We start from the raw sequence: 20,493 nt of genomic DNA, 5'->3' as shown, positions 1-20,493 counted from the left end.
GGGGTTGGACTAGATGACCTTCAGGGGTCCCTTCCAACCCTGATATTCTATGATTCTATGATTCTAAGGGTCGGTCCTGGGGCCGGTTTTGTTCAATAGCTTCATAAATGATCTGGAGGATGGTGTGGATTGCACCCTCAGGAAATTTGCCGATGACACCACACTGGGAGGAGAGGTAGATACGCTGGAGGGTAGGGATAGGATACAAAGGGACCTAGACAAATTGGAGGATTGGGCCAAAAGAAGTCTGATGAGGTTCAACAAGGACAAGTGCAGAGTCCTGCACTTAGGATGGAAGAATCCAATGCACTGCTACAGACTAGGGACCGAATGGCTAGGCAGCAGTTCTGCGGAAAAGGACCTAGGGGTGACAGTGGATGAGAAGCCGGATATGAGTCAACAGTGTGCCCTTGTTGCCAAGAAGGCCAATGGCATTTTGGGATGTATAAGTAGGGGCATAGCGAGCAGATCGAGGGATGTGATTGTTCCCCTCTATTTGACACTGGTGAGGCCTCATCTGGAGTACCGTGTCCAGTTTTGGGCCCCACATTACAAGAAGGATGTGGAAAAATTGGAAAGAGTACAGCGGAGGGCAACAAAAATGATTAGGGGACTGGAACACATGACTTATGAGGAGAGGCTGAGGGACCTGGGGATGTTCAGTCTATGGAAGAGAAGAATGAGGGGGGATTTGATAGCTGCTTTCAACTACCTGAAAGGGGGTTCCAAAGAGGATGGATCTAGACTGTTCTCAGTGGTAGCAGATGACAGAACAAGGAGTAATGGTCTCAAGTTGCAGTGGGGGAGATTTAGGTTGGATATTAGGAAAAACTTTTTCACTAGGAGGGTGGTGAAACACTGGAATGTGTTACCTAGGGAGGGGGTGGAATCTCCTTCCTTAGAAGTTTTTAAGGTCAGGCTTGACAAAAGCCCTGGCTGGGATGATTTATTTGGGGATCAGTCCTGCTTTGAGCAGGGGGTTGGAGTAGATGACCTCCTGAGGTCCCTTCCAACCCTAATATTCTATGATTCTATGACCCTTAATCCCTGACCCTAAACCCTACCCTAACCCCTCACCCTAACCCCAACCCAACCGCAACCCTAAACCCTCACTCTAACCCCTAACCTAACCCTAACCCCTCACCCCACCCTCACGCTAACCCTAAACCCTAACCCATTCACACCTGTGTCTTGGCCTTCCCCAAGAGAAAACAGTTCCTTTTCACCCATTAGGTAACAATGCAGCATATAGGCGAAACCGAGGCACACATAGGATTAATAAAAATATTACATAAAATTCCCACTTTGTCACAGATGAGAACAGATAAGGTTCCTAAAATGATGAAGTCTAAATTTAAAAAACCCAGATGCAGCTGCAGTTTGGAACTGAAGTACACGAGCCCTTAACCACTCACAGCAGAATTACGCTGTATTAAATATTACTGGGTTTTTTTGTGAAAAGTGAAAATATTAAAAAAATGCATGGGTGAAAAGTTTAATCATGGGACCAACAGCCCCCATATATTTGGCATCCTTAATTAGGGGAACTCGCTCAAGAGAATTACAATTTTATATCAAGCAATCCACACATTAAGATCCAAAACCATTTTGCGTTAACTTTATTTTGAAAAACAAGGAAATTAAAATAGTTTCCATTCTCTTTTGGAGGTGATTAAGTTTCATATAAAATCTAAGAGCAAAAATATTTGTTACAAATATTAATAAAAGGGTAATGAAATCCACATAATATACAACTATGAAATTTATATTAGTCAGCAATTAAAAGAAATCAAAGATTAAAAAGTATCTCATGGTCAAACATTTTTATACATTTGGAATATTCATTCAGTTGCATCATTTAACATTTAAATACAGAAATAATAATTGTCACAGCACTTTTGAATTTTCAAAAGCTGCCAAAATCCTAAGTCTTAAAAAGACAAGTTCAGAAATGCCATATCTTCTCTCTGAATTGAAGAGTTACAGAAAAGGAAAAAAGATGTTTTAAACCAACAGGAAGGCATTAAGAAAAACAAATGGCTCCACCCCTAAAACCAAGCACACACATATTGTATCACACAGAGCAAGGAAAGGAAAAAAGGCAGAGGAGAGGCTTTGAGACCTTTCTATGGTTTGAGAGCCCAGGGCTGTGGTATCAGGGTACCCTATCTGCAACAGCTGCATTTGTTGCTGCACAAGGAAACCGTAAGCAGGAGCAAGAACTCTCAGGCACAGATATGATCACTTTGTCTTAATTTTACTGCAGTGACCAAGAAAAACCAGGAGGAACCAAAATGTAGAGACAATGTGTCCGAAGGTAAAGTACAATCTCCTCCCCAGAGAGAGCTCTAAAGCCTGAACATCCTCAGTAAACATTTCACACTCATGTGGCTCTCCTCAGATGCTCTCAGTTGGTGTTTCTCTGAGGGACGGGAAGGGTCTCATGAAGAAACTTCATACTCCCATGCTCAGAGAAGTCAGAAACAACATGATTCTCCCCTTTCAGCAACCACTTTGTAGTTAATAGCCCTTCAATTCCCACCGGCCCACGGGCATGGATACGAGAAGTACTGATTCCAACCTCTGCACCTGCAACCAAGAGGGAGGTTTAGATACAAGATGATAAAAGGGAGTTTTGTGCACAGTTAGCTCTTTGCTGGGAGCATTTTCTGCCTTTAGTTCTATAATTTAATTTCTTCTAAGAGGGAAAGAGAAAAGCCGTTGGCTTGTCTTTCCCATTCCATTTTCGCAGGGTCCAGAGCAGCATTGTTCAATTTATAGTTTAGAAATTAAAGTAGTATTACACTGCAGACACATGTATTTTTTATTATTCATCACAAAAGCATCATTTCTTTAATATTATTCCTACTGCTCGTCACATTTCATTTTTCAAAAAATGTTGAGTCCATAAATAGATCCCAATCTGGCATCTTAATTTAAAAAAGAAAAATCCTAACTTGCTAAAACTGAGACTGTGTTTGTGCTTTAGTGTCTCTTCCCTTCACACTCTAGGGCAGGGTCTGACAGGACATGAAGTAATGATGTTTATACCATGAAGCAGCAGCTGTGGCCAGGCAGTGTTTCAGCTGACAGAGTCGGAGCAGCTACAGAGGCAATCTGCTGCAGTTGTGCTCCAAACAAGTGTGCTTCCTCCATTCTCTCTATGCAAGTCCCAGAAGCCTGGTGCTGCTGCTTCTTTAAGCACAAGAGCAGTCATGCAGTTCCTCTACAGCACTGCCTTTTCTTTCCCCCTCACTTCAGTTCTGACATGCACTATAAGGTGGGTAGAAAATTGACTAGATTGTTGGGCTCACTGGGTAGTGATCAATGGCTCCATGTCTAGTTGGCAGCCAGTATCAATCGGAGTGCCCCAAGGGTCGGTCCTGGGGCTGGTTTTGTTCAATATCTTCATTAATGATCTGGAGGATGGTGTGGATTGCACCCTCAGCAAGTTTGCAGACGACACTAAACTGGGAGAAGAGGTAGATACGCTGGAGGGCAGGGATAGGATACAGAGGGACCTAGACCAATTAGAGGATTGGGCCAAAAGAAATCTGATGAGGTTCAACAAGGACAAGTGCAGAGTCCTGCACTTAGGACGGAAGAATCCCATGCATCGCTACAGACTAGGGACCAAATGGCTAGGCAGCAGTTCTGCAGAAAAGGACCTAGGGGTTACAGTGGACGAGAAGCTGGATATGAGTCAACAGTGTGCCCTTGTAGCCAAGAAGACCAATGGCATTTTGGGATGTATAAGTAGGGGCACTGCCAGCAGATCGAGGGACGTGATCGTTCCCCTCTATTCGACATTGGTGAGGCCTCATCTGGAGTACTGTGTCCAGTTTTGGGCCCCACATTACAAGAAGGATGTGGAAAAATTGGAGAGAGTCCAGCGGAGGGCAACAAAAATGATTAGGGGACTGGAACACATGACTTATGAGGAGAGGCTGAGGGAACTGGGATTGTTTAGTCTACAGAAGAGAAGAATGAGGGGAGATTTGATAGCTGCTTTCAACTACCTGAAAGGTGGCTCCAAAGAGAATGGATCTAGACTATTCTCAGTGGTAGCGGATGACAGGACAAGGAGTAATGGTCTCAAGTTGCAGTGGGGGAGATTTAGGTTAGATATTAGGAAAAACTTTTTCACTAGGAGGGTGGTGAAACACTGGAATGCGTTACCTAGGGAGGTGGTGGAATCTCCTTCCTTAGAAGTTTTTAAGGTCAGGCTTGACAAAGCCTTGGCTGGGATGATTTAATTGGGGATCGGTACTGCTTTGAGCAGGGGGTTGGACTAGATGACCTCCTGAGGTCCTTTCCAACCCTGATATTCTATGATTCTATGACATTTTAGTAGCTAGTAGCACTGCCTGCTGAAGTATGTGTGAGAGTTGGGATGGTAAGACACATTCATTAATTTCTAGTTCTACCAACAGGATAGATAAAAACAGTGTTTAAAAAATAAGAATTTCATTTAAATAGGTTTATTTTTTTTAAACTACTTAACATTAAATTTAAAATTATGATGACCTGTGGCAAGCCATAATGTACTATAATCTAGTAAAATAATTTTAAGTTAAATGAAGATAATACTCAAGCAGTACATGCTTGCTGCAGAAGTTTTAAAGGAAGCCAAACCACTGAACTAGTGGAAGTCATTGGCTAAGTACCTAGTGCCAGAGTTTGTTGTGGTGCTAAACTAGCTTTTGACAGCAGCAGCATCTTCTGTAGATGCAGAAAGAATATTTTCTATATTTCAGTTATTTTACAGTGTCATGGCTACTTATTTCAAAGTTGAAAAACTAATTAGGAGTTGAAAAATCAGGAAACCTTGTTTTCTTCTTCCAATCTATGAATAAAGAATGAGTTCTGAGAACATGAGATTGACTATTTCTAAAATTTTCAATGACTTGGTGACTAGAAACAATCAGTTCTAATCACTAACTACAGATAATACTTGCTTTAATAAATGAGTTTGTTTTAAATATAAAACATGTTTTGATCATTTTTTTCTTCTGATTCAGCACATTTAAGGTTGCTTTATTAAATAAACCAATTTTAAAATGCTGTTTTTGTGCATTTTAATTGAATTCCAATTTCCATATAAATGGAGTTTGACACAAATAATGAAAAATCATTCCGATTTTAAATCGACTGACCCTAGCAATTCTTGAGAAAGTGGCCAGTGAAACCATTTTGGAACTGTAACTAAGGAGAATGCAAAATGGAATAAAAAACCATTGTGACTTTAGGACATGATCTCTCTTGAATCATAGAACTGGAAGGGACCTCAAGAGGTCATCTAGTCCAGTCCCCTGCACTCCTAGCAGAACTAAGTTTTACCTAGACCACTCCTGACAGGTGTTTGCCTAACCTGCTCTTAGAAGTCTCCAATGATGGTGTATCTCGGGGGAATACCCTGCATCCCCATGTTCATCCTTATATGATTGTGTGGTATCCAATGCAAAGTTTGTCATGTCTGGTGTCTTCGGAAGGCTCATGATGCACTGAACATTGATGTTATAGGTTGTAATTTCATGTATAATAGTTATGAGGCTGAAAATGTGTCCTCATGGTTTAAAACAAGCCCAGGCAAAACTCTCCAGGAACAGAAGGGCAAGTCACACCTCATCAGGGCATGTATGGGACAAACCCAGCCCAGCTTCACAGGAACAAAGGACACTGGCCTACACAGCAACAAAGGATCTGTTGGACTGTTGAGTGAGTCACTCCCCTTCCCTTGGTCAGTTGGGAACTACAATGAGGTAATGCTCACCTGACCCTGAAAGGGGGTAAGGGAGGGGGCAAAGCCAAGAGGGAAGAAAGAACATGATAAAAGATAGAGACATTTGCCATGCTCTTCCTCTCTCTTCCACCTTCATCTATAGATATCACCACCAAGTGACTGAAGCGCTGATCAAAGGGGAGAGCCTGGCTGAAGGACAACCAGCTAGCCTGTGGTGAGAAGCATCTAAGTCTGTAAGGGCACTAAAAAAGCGTTAAGAGCAGCTTAGAATGTTTTGCTTTTATTTCATTTAACCAAATCGGACTTCTTGTGCTTTGACTTATAATCACTAAATCTATCTTTTGTAGTTAATAAATTTGTTTGTTTATTCTACCTGAAGCAGTGCCTTTGGTTTGAAGCATGTCAGAGACTCCCCTTGGGATAACAAGCCTGGTGCATATCAATTTCTTTGTTAAATTGACTAACTCATTTCAGCTTGCAGCGTCCAATGGGCATAACTAGGCACTGCAAGATGGAGGTTCCTAGAGTTGTGTCTGGGACCAGAGATATTGGCTAGTGTCATTCGGTTGCACAATCCAAGCAGCTTACATGCCAGAGGCTGTGCATGAACAGCCAAGGAGTGGGGGTTCTCACAGCAGAGCAGGGTAAGGCTGGCTCCCAGAGTCAAGGATTGGAGTGACCAAGCAGATCACTGGTCCAGATAACACTAGGGGAACGTCACAAATGGAGATTTCACAACCTCCCTAGGCAATTTATTCCAGTGCTTAACTACCCTGACAGTTCGGAAGTTTTTCCTAATATTCAACCTAAACCTCCCTTGCTGCAAGTTAAGCCAATTGCTTCTTGTCCTAACCTCAGAGGTTAAGTAAAACATTTTTTCTTCCTCCTCCTTGTAACAACCTCTTACATACTTGAAAACTGTTATGTCCCCCCTCAGTCTTCTCTTTTCCAGACTAAAGAAACCCAATTTTTTCAATCTTCCCTCATAGGTCATGTTCTCTAGACCTTTAATCATTTTTGTTGTTCTTCTCTGGCCTCTCTCCAATTTGTCCACATCCTTCCTGAAATGTGGCGCCCAGAACTGGACACAATACTCCAGTTGAGGCCTAATCAGTGCGGAGTAGAGCGGAAGAATTCTTGTGTCTTGCTTACAACACTCCTGCTAATACATCTCAGAAGGATGTTCGCTTTTTTTTTTGGCAACAGCATTACATTGACGACTCATATTTTGCTTGTGGTCCACTGTGACCCCAAGATCCCTTTTCGCAGTATTCCTTCCTAGGAAGTCATTTCCCATTTTGTGTGTGTGCAACTGATTGTTCCTTCCTAAATGGAGTACTTTGCATTTGTCCTTATTGAATTTCATCCTATTTACTTCAGACCATTTCTCCAGATCATTTTGAATTTTAATCCTATCCTCCAAAGCACTTGCAACCCCTCCTAGCTTAGTATTGTCTGCAAACTTTATAAGTGTACTCTGTATGCCATTATCTAAATCACTGATGAAGATATTGAATAGAACCAGACCCAGAACTGATCTCTGTGGGATCCCACTTGTTATGCTCTTCCAGCATGACTGCGAACCATTGATAACTACTCTCTGGGAATAGTTTCCCAACCGTTTTGCACCCACCTTATAGTAGCTCCATCTAGGTTGGATTTCCCTAGTTTGTTTATGAGAAGGTCATGCGAGACAGTATCAAAAGCTATACTAAAGTCAAGATATACCACATCTACTGCTTCCCCTCATCCACAAGGCTTGTTACCCTGTCAAAGAAAGTTATGAGGTTGGTTTGACACTATTTGTTTTTGACAAATCCATGCTGACTGTTACTTATCACCTTATTATCTTCTAAATGTTTGCAAATTGGTTGCTTAACTATTTGCTCCATTATCTTTCCAGATACAGAAGTTAAGCTGACTGGTCTAAGTCCCTTGGTTGTCCTTACTTCCCTTCTTATAGATTGGCACTATATTTGCCCTTTTTCAGTCTTCTGGAAACTCTCCTGTCTTCCATGACTTTTCAAAGATAAAATTGCTAATGTCTCAGATATCTCCTCAGTCAGCTCCTTGAGTATTCTAGGATGCATTTCATCAGGCCCTGGTGACATGAAGACATCTAATTTGTCTAAGTAATTTTTAACTTCTTCTTTCCTTATTTTAGCCTCTTCTGATTCTACCTCATTTTCACTTGTATTCACTATGTTAGACGTCCAATCACCACCAACCTTCTTGGTGAAAACCGAAACAAAGCCATTAAGCATCTCTGCCATTTCCACATTTTCTGTCATTATCTACGCCCCCCCCCCCCCCGCCCCATTGAGTAACGGGCCTACCTTGTCCTTGGTCTTCCTCTTGCTTCTAATGTATTTGCAGAATGTTTTCTTGTTACCCGTTATGTCGCTGGCTAGTTTGATCTTGTTTTGTGCCTTGGCCTTTCTAATTTTGACCTTATATACTTGTGTTATTTGTTTATATTCATCCTTTATAATTTGACCTATTTTCCACTTTCTGTAGGACTCTTTTTTGATTTTTAATCATTGACGATGTCCTGGTTAAGCCAGGGTGTGTGTGCTATGCGTATGTGCTCAGCGCCAATGAAGCATCAATTTTGGTTGTGGGATCTAAATGCTACTGTAATTTAGTAACATTACATTTTTGTTCTTCAGTTAATCGGAATGTCAAATGGCATAGTATATTTTTTGATCCTGCCCCAGTTAATTCCATCCACCATACAGACTGTCTCCTAGTCCTATTGTGTGAAAGGTCTAAGTTTCTACTTTTACTACAGTACCTTCTGTAAAATCCTTTTCATTGGCAGGCAGGCAACACTGTGATCAGAGAAGGGACAATCCCATCCTCCAGGATTCAGGCAGGCATGCTTTATCAATACTTAGGGAAAAGAGTTAAAATCCCAAATTCAGATCTCCAGCTGCAAGCAGCACAAAATAATTCCATTCAAACCCTTACCAAGTCCAAACCGATATCCATCAGAGAATCGGGTGCTGGCGTTCCAGAACACACAGGCACTATCCACATGCTGGAGAAAGAATTCTGCGGTTTTCTCTGAGGGAAAGAGAAAAATCTGAACAGACACAGACGGAACAAGGCACTCATACCAAGTAATGGGTGCATTATGAAAACCTGAACAGACGTAATGCAATGTGAGACTCTGTTAACTGAGCAGCCATGACCAGAACAATGCTCACACATCTCTCCACAGCACAGACATCAAACACAAAGATCTGCAAACAGGAGAATGAGGGACTAGGAGAAGGAGGAAATAAATGACAAAGTTCCCCACCCCTTGTAGGGAGAGCTACTACTGCAGGACAGGTAAAAGTGCATTTCACACACCGGGTGTCTGAAAGTTAAACTGTTGATTGAATAGAGCCATTCAGGTCACTAACCATTCTCTGTGATGATAACATCTGTGTGTGAACTTCCGTACTTGTGGATATGATCAATTGCTTCCTGGACACTGTCCACCACCTCAATGCAACACTCCAGATCCCCATATTCTGTGCGGAGAGATTTTACTTCTGAAGGGCTGAAAGTCAAATACGAGGCAAACTTGGGACCAGCATGAATCTTCACCTGCAAGAACAGAGGATCTGATAGTATTTATCTTTTTTTAAGTGTCTTCCAAGCACTTAATGGCCACTTCTGAATCAGATTCTTACTAGAAGCAGTAAGCCAACTGCAGCATAAAGTTCTTAGCTCATCTGGACTCCTGAAGGGAGGTTTACATCATTACCCGTAGGAGCAATTTCAGGGAACTTGATGGCCCAGGGAACTAGTAACAGGATATAGACTTTGAGTCATGGTGGCTAGCCAACCGAACATGAGCTCTCAGTAAGATGCTGTAGCTAAAAAGGGCTAACACAATCCTTTGATGTATAAACAGAGAAATATCAAACAGGAATAGGGAGGCAGCATTACATCTAATACAGCACTGGTGAAATCACCACTGGAGTACAGTATCCAGTTCTGGTGTCCATACTTCAAAAAGGGACGTTGAAAAATTGGAGAGTTCAGTGAAGAGCTACAAGAATGACCCAAAGTCTAGAAAAAGACACTGAACAACAAGAGACTTAAGGCACTCAACCTATTTAGTTTGCCAAAATTAAGATTAAAAGGAGATTTCAATCAGGACCAAATGTCTTTCTGGAATATATGCTTTAGTCAAACATAAGTTACTGGGTTCAACACAGGAATAAGTGAATGATGTTCTCTAGCCTATGTCATAAAGGAGGTCAGACTAGATGAACTAACAGTCCATTCTCTCTTAAGATCTATTAGTTTAAGCACAGCTTCTAACTAGCTACACAGAGGAAAGATACTGGAGGACTAGTCTACCAGACAGAGGCATAACACAATCCAAAGTCTGGAAGATGAAGCTAGACAAATGCAAACTGGAAATAACATTAACAAGTCTAATAAAAAATTTGAACAGGTTACTAGTCTTCATTACTTAAATTCTTTAAAATTGAGGGGAATGGTCTAGTTCAACCACAATTTATCAGGCTTAATACGTTAATTATTGGTTGAAGTTCTATGACTTGGTCTACATTAAAAAGTTATGTAACTGCCAGGCAGCTTATGTCAACCTAGTTGTGCAACTGAGTCTACGCTTTAATTTGTCTCCCACCGATGTAAGCGCCCCGTTACACTGACACAGTAACACCACCTCCTTGAGCATCGCAGAGCTTCGGTTGACATACTTATGTCAATGCAGTGCGAATGTAGACACTGCATTACTTATGTTAACCCTATCTGTCCTCCAGCAGCTGTCCCACAATGCCCTACACCAACTGCTGTGGTCACCATTGTGAACTACACTGCTCAAGGGTCGTTGAGACTCCCCTTTAAATCCCTGCAAATTTTTGAAATTCCTTGTCCTCATTGCCCAGCTTGGTGAGCACAAGTAGCAGCTCTACATTGTTGAGTGGAGCTACTCAGCTGACTATGCCGGCTACACGCTCCCGCTTGGAGCAGACAGGAGATACTGGATCTCCTGGGCTTGTGGGGAGAAGAGGCTGCGCAGGCAAACCTTTAAACCTGCTGTAGAAACGTTGACATCTACAAGCAGATTGCTCAGGAATGCAGGACAAGGGGCATGACAGGGCCCAGCAGCAGTGCTGTGTGAAAGCCAAAGAACTGTGCCAGGCACAACAGAAGCTCAGGGAGGCCCAACAATCAATCTGGTGCCAAACTGCAGACCTGCTGCTTTTACGAAGAGCTGCATGCTATACTCGGGAGACTCCAACACCCACACCACTGTGGATACCTCTGAGGAGCCCAGTCATGGGCCAATGCAGTAAGCAGCATGAAGGAGGAGGACTTGAAAAAGAAAGAGGCGTATGGAAGACAAGCAACTGAAGGATGCAGCTGTGCAGCGAGCCTGGACATGTTTTTGACTCTATCATAGTTCAGCCAGGCGAGCATGGGCAAGCCCAGTGAAGGGGAAGAAAACTCAGGTAAGTATGACAGGTTTCAGAGTAGCAGCCATGTTAGTCTGTATCTGCAAAAAGAACAGGAGTACTTGTGGCACCTTAGAGACTAACAAATTTATTAGAGCAAAAGCTTTCGTGGGCTACAGCTCGCTTCATCGGATGCATAGAATGGAACATATAGTAAGAAGATTATATCTATACACACACACACACAGAGAAGGTGGAAGTTGCCATACAAACTGTAAGAGGCTAATTAAGATGAGCTACTATCAGAAGGAGAAAAGAACTTTTGTAGTGATAATAAGATGGTCCATTTAGATAGTTGACAAGAAGGTATGAGGATACTTAACATAGGGAAATAGATTCAATATGTGTAATGACCCAGCCACTCCCAGTCTCTATTCAAAGCCAAGTTAATGGTATCTAGTTTGCATATTAATTAAAGCTCAGCAGTTTCTTGTTGGAGTCTGTTTTTGAAGCTTTTCTGTTGCAAAATTGCCAACCTTAAATCTTTTACTGAGTGGCCAGAGAGGTTGAAGTGTTCTCCTACTGGTTTTTGAATGTTATAATTCCTGATGTCAGATTTGTGTCCATTTATTCTTTTGCGTAGAGACTGTAGCCCACGAAAGCTTATGTTCTAATAAAATTGTTAGTCTCTAAGGTGCCACAAGTACTCCTGTTCTTTTTTCAGGTAAGTATGTAGATACATTTTTAATTACAGGGATGGCAGCCTCGAAGTAGCAGGACACATCTTTTGTCTTTTCATTAATTTACTTGTGTTACAAGAGTCAGTGGTACAACCAAGAGAGGTTGCTATCTGCTTTTCATTGCCCTCTAAAGCAGGGGTGGCCAACCTGTGGCTCCGGAGCCACACGCGGCTCCTTGTATTGGCACTGACTCCGGTGCTGGAGCTACAGGCACCAACTTGGCTCTGCCACAGGCCCTGCCCCCATTCCACCCCTTCCCGCCCCCTCCCCTGAGCCTGCCATGCCCTCACTCCACCCCAGAGCCTCCTGCACACTACGAAACAACTGACCGGGAAGTGCGGGGAGGGAGGGGGAGGGCTGATCGGGTGAGCGGTAGGTGCTGGGGGTGGGGGAGCTAATGGGGGGCTGCTGATGTATTACTAAAACAACAAGGAGTCCGGTGGCACCTTAAAGACGAACAGATTTATTTGAGCATCAGCTTTCGTGGGTAAAAGCCTCACTTCTTCAGATGCATGGCTGGTGTAGTGTGCCTCCCCCTCCAAGCTGCAGGCCAAGGCATGAAGCTTTTTTGGCTATGGCTTTCCTTGGTCTGATCTTTGAGCATTCAGTACCCCTGTTCTCACCGTGCACTTCCTGCAATGGGTCCACCTGGATGGGACCCCTGGGGAAGCCAGAGGGGCCCTGCACCCCAACTTTGCAGTCAGCAGTGACTCTCAGCCAGCATGGTAAAACAGAAGGGTTTATTAGTTGACAGGAACATAGCGTAGAACAGAGCTTGTTAGCACAGAAAGCAGGACCATTCGATAAAGTCCATCTTGGGGGGAGGGAACCCCAGAGCCTTGGGGTCCTGACCCTCCCCATTGAGTCTCAAAAGAGGAGACTGCCCCGCTTCCAGTGGCCTGACCTCCGATACACTTGTTGCCCCTCCTCTGGTCTTTGTCTTGCTTCAGTTTGTTGTGCTTTGTTCAATATCTTCATAAATGATCTGGAGGATGGTGTGGATTGCACTCTCAGCAAATTTGCAGATGATACTAAACTGGGAGGAGTGGTAGATAAGCTGGAGACAGGGATAGGATACAGAGGGACCTAGACAAATTGGAGGATTGGGCCAAAAGAAATCTGATGAGGTTCAATAAGGATAAGTGCAGGGTCCTGCACTTAGGACGGAAGAATCCAATGCACAGCTACAGACTAGGGACCGAATGGCTAGGCAGCAGTTCTGCAGAAAAGGACCTAGGGGTGACAGTGGACAAGAAGCTGGATATGAGTCAGCAGTGTGCCCTTGTTGCCAAGAAGGCCAATGGCATTTTGGGATGTATAAGTAGGGGCATAGCGAGCAGATCGAGGGACGTGATCGTCCCCTCTATTCGACATTGGTGAGGCCTCATCTGGAGTACTGTGTCCAGTTTTGGGCCCCACACTACAAGAAGGATGTGGATAAATTGGAAAGAGTCCAGCGAAGGGCAACAAAAATGGTAGGGGTCTGGAACACATGACTTATGAGGAGAGGCTGAGGGAACTGGGATTGTTTAGTCTGCAGAAGAGAAGAATGAGGGGGGATTTGATAGCTGCTTCCAACTACTTGAGAGGTGGTTCCAGAGAGGATGGTTCTAGACTATTCTCAGTGGTAGAAGAGGACAGGACAAGGAGTAATGGTCTCAAGTTGCAGTGGGGGAGGTTTAGGTTGGATATTAGGAAAAACTTTTTCACTAGGAGGGTGGTGAAACACTGGAATGCGTTGCCTAGGGAGGTGGTGGAATCTCCTTCCTTAGAAGTTTTTAAGGTCAGGCTTGACAAAGCCCTGGGTGGGATGATTTAATTGGGGATTGGTCCTGCTTTTGAGCAGGGGGTTGGACTAGATGACCTCCTGAGGTCCCTTCCAACCCTGATATTCTATGATTCTATGATTCCTGGGCAAAGTGCACCTGGTCGCATCTCTCTCCTGGTTCTCAGGTTACAAAGGGGGATCGGCCACTGCCTACGTGCATGCAGCTGGACCCCCGAGGGTCTCAGCAAAAGTTACCCCCCCACCCCCCTGCCACATAGGCATTGGTGTAATACACAGGGAAACTGAGTATTCATGCAAAACATTAAGGCTCATGTATATCATGACAAGGGGAAAAAACCCGCTTTGTCACACCTGTTACTGCACAGTGTCACACAACTCACAGGATCATTCACAAACACAATTAATAGGTGCATTGACAATTTTATATCCCTACATGTACACCAATCACCACACAATTCTTACCAGGCCACAAAAGAGTGGGGCCAGGTAGAGCACACTACAGCAGTGGTGGGCAACTGGTGGCCCGTCAGGGTAATCTGCTGGTGGGCCACGAGACAGTTTGTTTACATTGACCATCTGAAGGCATGGCTGCCTGCAGTTCCCAGTGGCCATGATTCACTGTTCCCGGCCAATGGGAGCTGTGGGAAGGGGCTGCCAGCCTGCACTTCTGTCATGTCACTGCACTCTTATTTTGGTGTCCCTGAGCTGGAGGTCTGGGGCTAGCTTCACATACAGATCCAGGAAGGTAGCCTCGCCCATCCAAAAGTTCTGCAGCCACTGCTCGTCATCCCAAACGAGCATTAAAATGCTATCCCACCAGTCAGTTCTTGTTTCTCAGGTCCAAAAATGGTGCTCCACCAATTGCAGCTGCTCTGTAAATGCCACCAACAAGCTTGAATTGGTTCTCGCCATGTTCCACTGCAATCTAACCTCCAAAGAATCATGTTTTCTTTTCATTCGGTTCTTGCAGATCTGCAAACACTACAGCATTGTGCACCCTGTGCTTGCAGCATTCAAGATAATAGTGCAGAGCTGTGCAGGCTCTATGCTTCTGTCAGAGATGGCAGTCAGCAAGGAGGACTGTGAGGGTTTGTGAAATTTTGAAAAAAAAAAGATGCAAAAATTATGGGATACAGATAACAGTATGGGATGGAGACTGTTGTAAACTGGGAAGTTGACTCACACCTGCACGACTTGTTTCAGCCCCTCATGCATTGCCAAAACTTCCCAAGAGACAGCATGCTGAAGGATAGCAAGTTGCAGTGGGATACCTACCTATGGTGCACCATACTCTGCATCTGTCAAGGTTCCTTCCCCACTCTGAACTCTAGGGTACAGATGTGGGGACCTGCATGAAAACCTCCTAAGCTTACTTTTACCAGCTTAGGTTAAAACTTCCCCAAGGTACAAATTAATTTTACCCTTTGCCTTTGGAATTTCCACTGCCACCATCAAACTTTAATTGGGTTTACTGGGAAACGTAGTTTGGACACGTCTTTCCCCCCAAAATCCTCCCAACCCTTGCATCCCACTTCCTGGGGAAGGTTTGGTAAAAATCCTCACCAATTTGCATAGGTGACCACAGACCCAAATCCTTGGATCTTAGAACAATGAAAAAGCATTCAGTTTTCTTACAAGAAGACTTCTAATAGAAGTAAAGGAATCACCTCTATAAAATCAGGATGGTAGATACCTTACAGGGTAATTAGATTCAAAACATAGAGAATCCCTCTATGCAAAACCTTAAGTTACAAAAAAGACACACAGACAGGGATAGTCATTCTATTCAGCACAGCTCTTTTCTCAGCCATTTAAAGAAATCATAATCTAACACAAACCTAGCTAGATTACTTACTAAAAGTTCTAAGACTCCATTCCTGTTCTGTCCCCAGCAAAAGCAGCATACAGACAGACACAGACCCTTTGTTTTTCTCCCTCCTCCCAGCTTTTGAAAGTATCTTGTCTCCTCATTGGTCATTTTGGTCAGGTGCCAGTGAGGTTACCTTTAGCTTCCTAACCCTTGACAGGTGAGAGGATTTTTCCTCTGGCCAGGAGGGATTTTAAAGGGGTTTACCCTTCCCTTTATATTTATGACAGCATCAATACAAGCGGTCCTGGTGAGTATGTGCACCACTGACACAAGGAGCCAAATATGCACAAGGACAAGTGATGTATTAACTGTGGCAGTTATATGATGTTATAACTTGAGTCGACAAAAGTTTGTAGCGTTGACATGCCCTAAATCAGAATTGTCCCTTCTTGTCTTAAAAAAAATTCTATTAAGTATATGAAGAATTGCCAATATTGGTCACTGACAAACTACCCTGGACACATTATTGTGGACCACCAGGACTAGCATAGTTAAGATTTAGACTAGCTTTCTGTTTATTGTTTTCTTAATACGTACTTTGGAATTTGTTATCAGGACACATGGCTCACCTTCTCCTCAACCGTTTATTTCTTGCGTTAATAAATCACAGCCTGCACATTCTATTAGCATAACATGTCATACCATGTAATGTTCACAAAGACGCAAGGTCTAACTTGGGTGTACAATCCTACATTTCTCTGCAACCCACAGCATTTTAAAAATGCTCCTGTCCACAGACTCTTCTAGTAAAGCCTGCTGGAACTGCAATACCAGTTTGAAATTCAGGAAATCATTTATTAGCTTTGCTCTGTTGCTTCTCCTGAGACACTAGGGGAGCAGGATGGGCAGGTGCAAAGACATATTGGGTGGAGATTAAACGAATGGGGAGCAGGTGCAAGAAGAACAAATAGGAGAGTGGTAAGAGAAAACATGAGAAATGGGTAAGGATCAGACAAAGAGGAGGAACAGACACTAAAAGAATGGGTGCAAGCCTGGTGGGCTAGTAGCAGCATATGGAGAAGGTCAGGACCAATAGGGTCCCTTGCTCCTCATTCCAGGAGGTGCAGAGAACAGAACATATGTAGCCCAAGGGAAGGAACAGGATTCATGTTATTCACAAAGGACCACCTAAGGCTCAGCAGCAGCATGAGTTCTGAAGGAACTACTTCCAGGATCACCTCTATTCAGCACCTTGGGTGCTCCGATGCTCATATCTCAAGATGGGATGACATTTGCAATACCATCATTTGATTATAAGCCACTGCAGAGATGAGCTGCACATTTCAGCCAGTCCCTTTGTCTGCCAAGCCAGATTACTAACCAAAAATGATTCTCTTTACTAAGCGAGCTGTGCTTGACTAACCTGTTCCACTCTCAACATATCGATGATCTGGTCAAACAAGGGTGTTCGCAGCAAGTCTCGGTGAATTAATAGCGTTTCCAGAGCATTACAGGCAGCAGGATATTCACACTTTGAATCTCTGACTGGGGTTGAAGAATGGACAATTGGTTACATACCACTTCACATTAGAAAGGTGTTGAAAAGCACATGAGCAGATACAGCTTTGTTGACCATATCATGCATTCCATATCAAACTCAGTCCAACTCATCAGAATTAAAAGGCATCTCCCATCTTACCTATTCTGGTGACCTTCTCTACACTGGCCTCTGTATCCACGTATACATGGCAGATCCCTTCACTGTGCCCCATAACCGGGATTCCTTTAGCAGCTTTCTGGATATCCCTAACCAGCTGAGAAGAGCCACGTGGAATGATCAGGTCTATCAGTTTATCCAAACGGCAAAGATCTTCTACTTCCTCTCTGGTGTTTACCTGGAGTAACCAAGCCAAGACATTATTATAGACTTTGAAGGACTTTGAGCATGGTATCATCCAGAAAGTACTGTATGTGTACTGCACGCACATCCTACATTCATGAAAGTACTGTATGTGTAGTGCGACAAATCCTAGATTCATTTCGTGGCACTCACCAGCTGCACTGCATCCTTGACCCCATGGATGGAAAGTGCTTCTTGTGTTAGATGGTGAAGGATTTGATTGCTATGTGCTGCCTCTTTCCCTCCTTTAAGTAATAAGCCATTTCCACTGGCAATCGCCAAGGCAGACACCTGTCACAAAAGGAGAGAAGAGATCAGCACCACAGAATACATCTATTAATACAGACATAAGATTCACTATCTTCTCTCACTGGGGAACTGTTAGGCACCAAGCACACAAAGTTCCTCAGTTGAAAATGTAAAATATTGCAGAAATAAGTCCATAATTTTCAAAATACTGTTGGCAAGGGACCAAGGGCTGGTGGATATGTCAAGTGACATGAGAACTTTGGTATGAGGTATGGGATGAACTGGATAATTGTGTGGGTCGTCTTCCTCAGGAAAATAAACGTAAGTGTAAGTTTGTTAAATGAATTGACTACTTTCCATAACCTTCCATGGGATGTTAAGTGTTGAACTTTTCAAAAATGTTCAAGACCAAAGTGCATTATTGTGAAGGATTAGAGTTAACTCATGCTCCCCTAGAAAAGAATTAATTTAGTCAACTGCTACCTGAGAAAGTGCCTACTTCAGACAGGAATTAAAATGTTCTTTGATACCTCAAAGAGTACAAACAGAGACTGATCATCATGAATGAGACTGAGAACTGACTAGGTAGCAACTAATGGTATAGGTTCATGTGTCAATACTACTGAACTGGATTAGGTTCTTAAAAGAAGATTCTCAAATCCACTATGGTCACTTTGTGCCACTCATTCTGGCCAGCGGGGCCAATGAACAACTCCCCTGAGTGGGGAACATCTTCTGCTGTGTGTTGCCTAAAATAAACAAGTTATCACAGACCTACTAGATATAAATTACCCTATGAAAAAAAAGCGTACAACTAGATGTGCCTTGCCCCACCATCACCACTTTGATTTTATTTTTCAGAGATTAAAGGCCAGAAGGTAGCATTAGAGCCTCTAATCTGACCTTTCATAGAACACAGGCCACAGAATTTCACCCAGTTACCCCTGTATTCAGCCCAGTAACTTGTTGAACTACAGCATATCTTCCAGAAAGGCATTCAGTGTCTATTTGAGGACACCACGATATGGAGAATCCACCACTTCCCTTGGTAGTTTGTTCCAACAGCTAGTCACGCTCACCAATACATAGCTGTGCCTTATTTCTAATTTGAATTTTTTCTAGTTTTAACTTTCAATCATTGTTTCTTATTGTGCCTTTCTCCACTAATTTAAAGCGGCCTTTAGTATCCAGTATTTTCTCTCAGTGTAGGTACTTATACACTGTAATCAAGTCATTGCTGATCTTTTAAACGTTGTATTCCTTCTCTCTCACCCTTCATCTTCATTTTGTTTTTAGATTGTAAACTTCTTTGAGGTAGGTTTCAGAGTAACAGCCGTGTTAGTCTGTATTTGCAAAAAGAAAAGGAGTACTTGTGGCACCTTAGAGACTAACCAATTTATAAGTCTCTAAGGTGCCACAAGTACTCCTTTTCTTTGAGGTAGGGAATGTGAAAGACTGTGTCTGCATAGTGCAGTGCCTAGCACATTCTGAAATATAATTATACAGCATTTTAATAATTTGTACACAAAAAGTCATATTCAAGTAATAGTAGGGTCATAATTTCAAACATTCAGAAGTGCAGAAATGAAAGTTATGGTTCTCAGAATAACATTAACTTTGCCCTCATTGTGTAATATGTTAAGTGTTATGGTTATCTGCCTGAACACAGCAAAGTACTATACACTGAAAATTAAAACTGGAACAGAAAACATAGCATGCGTGAAACACGTTAACATTATTTATGTTACAGGAAAGGGAAAAAAAATGTGTTTCCTTGCACAGTACAAAGGAAACTGATGTTCTGATCTCTTCTGAAAACCCAGCATCCTGCTTTTTGTCTCCTGCCTGATCTTTCTCTTAAAAAAAAAAAAGACACTAAAAATATTATATCTTAATCTGCTCCCCAGTGATGGTTAGGTGAGAACATTTTAACATTTATAATGACTTTTGCTGGCTGAGGATATATTTCCTGGGGAGACATTCTGCTCTCTTCCTCCCAGACCAGCTCTACTGGTACTTTGATCTTTAAGCCTAGATCTCCCTGGGTTTTGTGTTTAACAGCAGATATACAAACAAAGACCATCAGTTAGTATTAGAGAGAGAAGGTAGGTGAGGTAATCTCTTTTGTTGGACCAACTTCTGTTGGTCAAAGAGAAAAGTTTTTGAGTTACAAAGAGCTCATCTTCCGGTATTGTGCATTAAGAGTTTGCTGATTAAATTTGTGGACGACAAATTTGTGGGAGGGGTTGCAAGTGCTTTGTCGGATAGGATTAAAATTCAAAATGATCTGGACAAACTGAAGAAAAGATCTGAAGTAAATAGGATGAAATTCAATAAGGACTAATGCAAAGTACTCCACTTAGGAAGGAGCAATCAGTGGCACACTCACAAAATGGGAAATGACTGCCTAGGAAGGAGTCCTGTGGAAATGGATCAGCGGGGTCATAGTGGATCACATGCTAAATAGGAGTCAACAGTGTACCATTGTTCCAAAAAAAGCAAACATCATTCTGGGATGTATAAGTAGGAGTGATGTAAGCAAGACACGAGAAATAATTCTTCCACTCTACTCCATGCTCATTAGGACTCAGTTGGAATATTGTGTCCAGTTCTGGGTGTGACATTTTGGGAAAGATGTGGATGAATTGGAAAGAGTCCAGAGAAGAGCAACAAAAATGATTAATTTCAGAGTAACAGCCATGTTAGTCTGTATTCGCAAAAAGAAAAGGAGTACTTGTGGCACCTTAGAGACTAACCAATTTATTTGAGCATAAGCTTTCGTGAGCTACAGCTCACTTCATCGGATGCATTGATTAATGCATTAAAAAGATTAAAGGTC

The 20,493-nt window shown here is 42.8% G+C and overlaps 1 protein-coding gene across 4 annotated transcripts in view; it reads right to left on the bottom strand.

Moving 5' to 3' along the window:
* Positions 1–1,596: 1,596 nt before the first annotated feature.
* The window catches only part of ALDH18A1 (aldehyde dehydrogenase 18 family member A1), a 124,384-nt gene continuing 105,487 nt past the window's right edge, over positions 1,597–20,493 (bottom strand). For all 4 annotated transcript variants that reach the window (XM_077823400.1, XM_077823399.1, XM_077823402.1 and 1 more), the window contains exons 13-18: positions 17,559–17,696; positions 17,205–17,400; positions 16,929–17,050; positions 9,154–9,340; positions 8,714–8,809; positions 1,597–2,589 (exon numbers count right to left, since the gene is read on the bottom strand). In XM_077823400.1, the coding sequence (XP_077679526.1) occupies positions 2,408–2,589; positions 8,714–8,809; positions 9,154–9,340; positions 16,929–17,050; positions 17,205–17,400; positions 17,559–17,696 (921 nt within the window). In that variant the 3' untranslated portion in view covers positions 1,597–2,407. The remainder of the gene's footprint in view (positions 2,590–8,713; positions 8,810–9,153; positions 9,341–16,928; positions 17,051–17,204; positions 17,401–17,558; positions 17,697–20,493) is intronic.

The sequence above is a fragment of the Eretmochelys imbricata genome, chromosome 7 (assembly GCF_965152235.1).
Source record: "Eretmochelys imbricata isolate rEreImb1 chromosome 7, rEreImb1.hap1, whole genome shotgun sequence".
Classification (NCBI taxonomy): Eukaryota; Metazoa; Chordata; order Testudines; family Cheloniidae; genus Eretmochelys; species Eretmochelys imbricata.
This window is presented reverse-complemented; position numbering and strand designations above follow the sequence as displayed.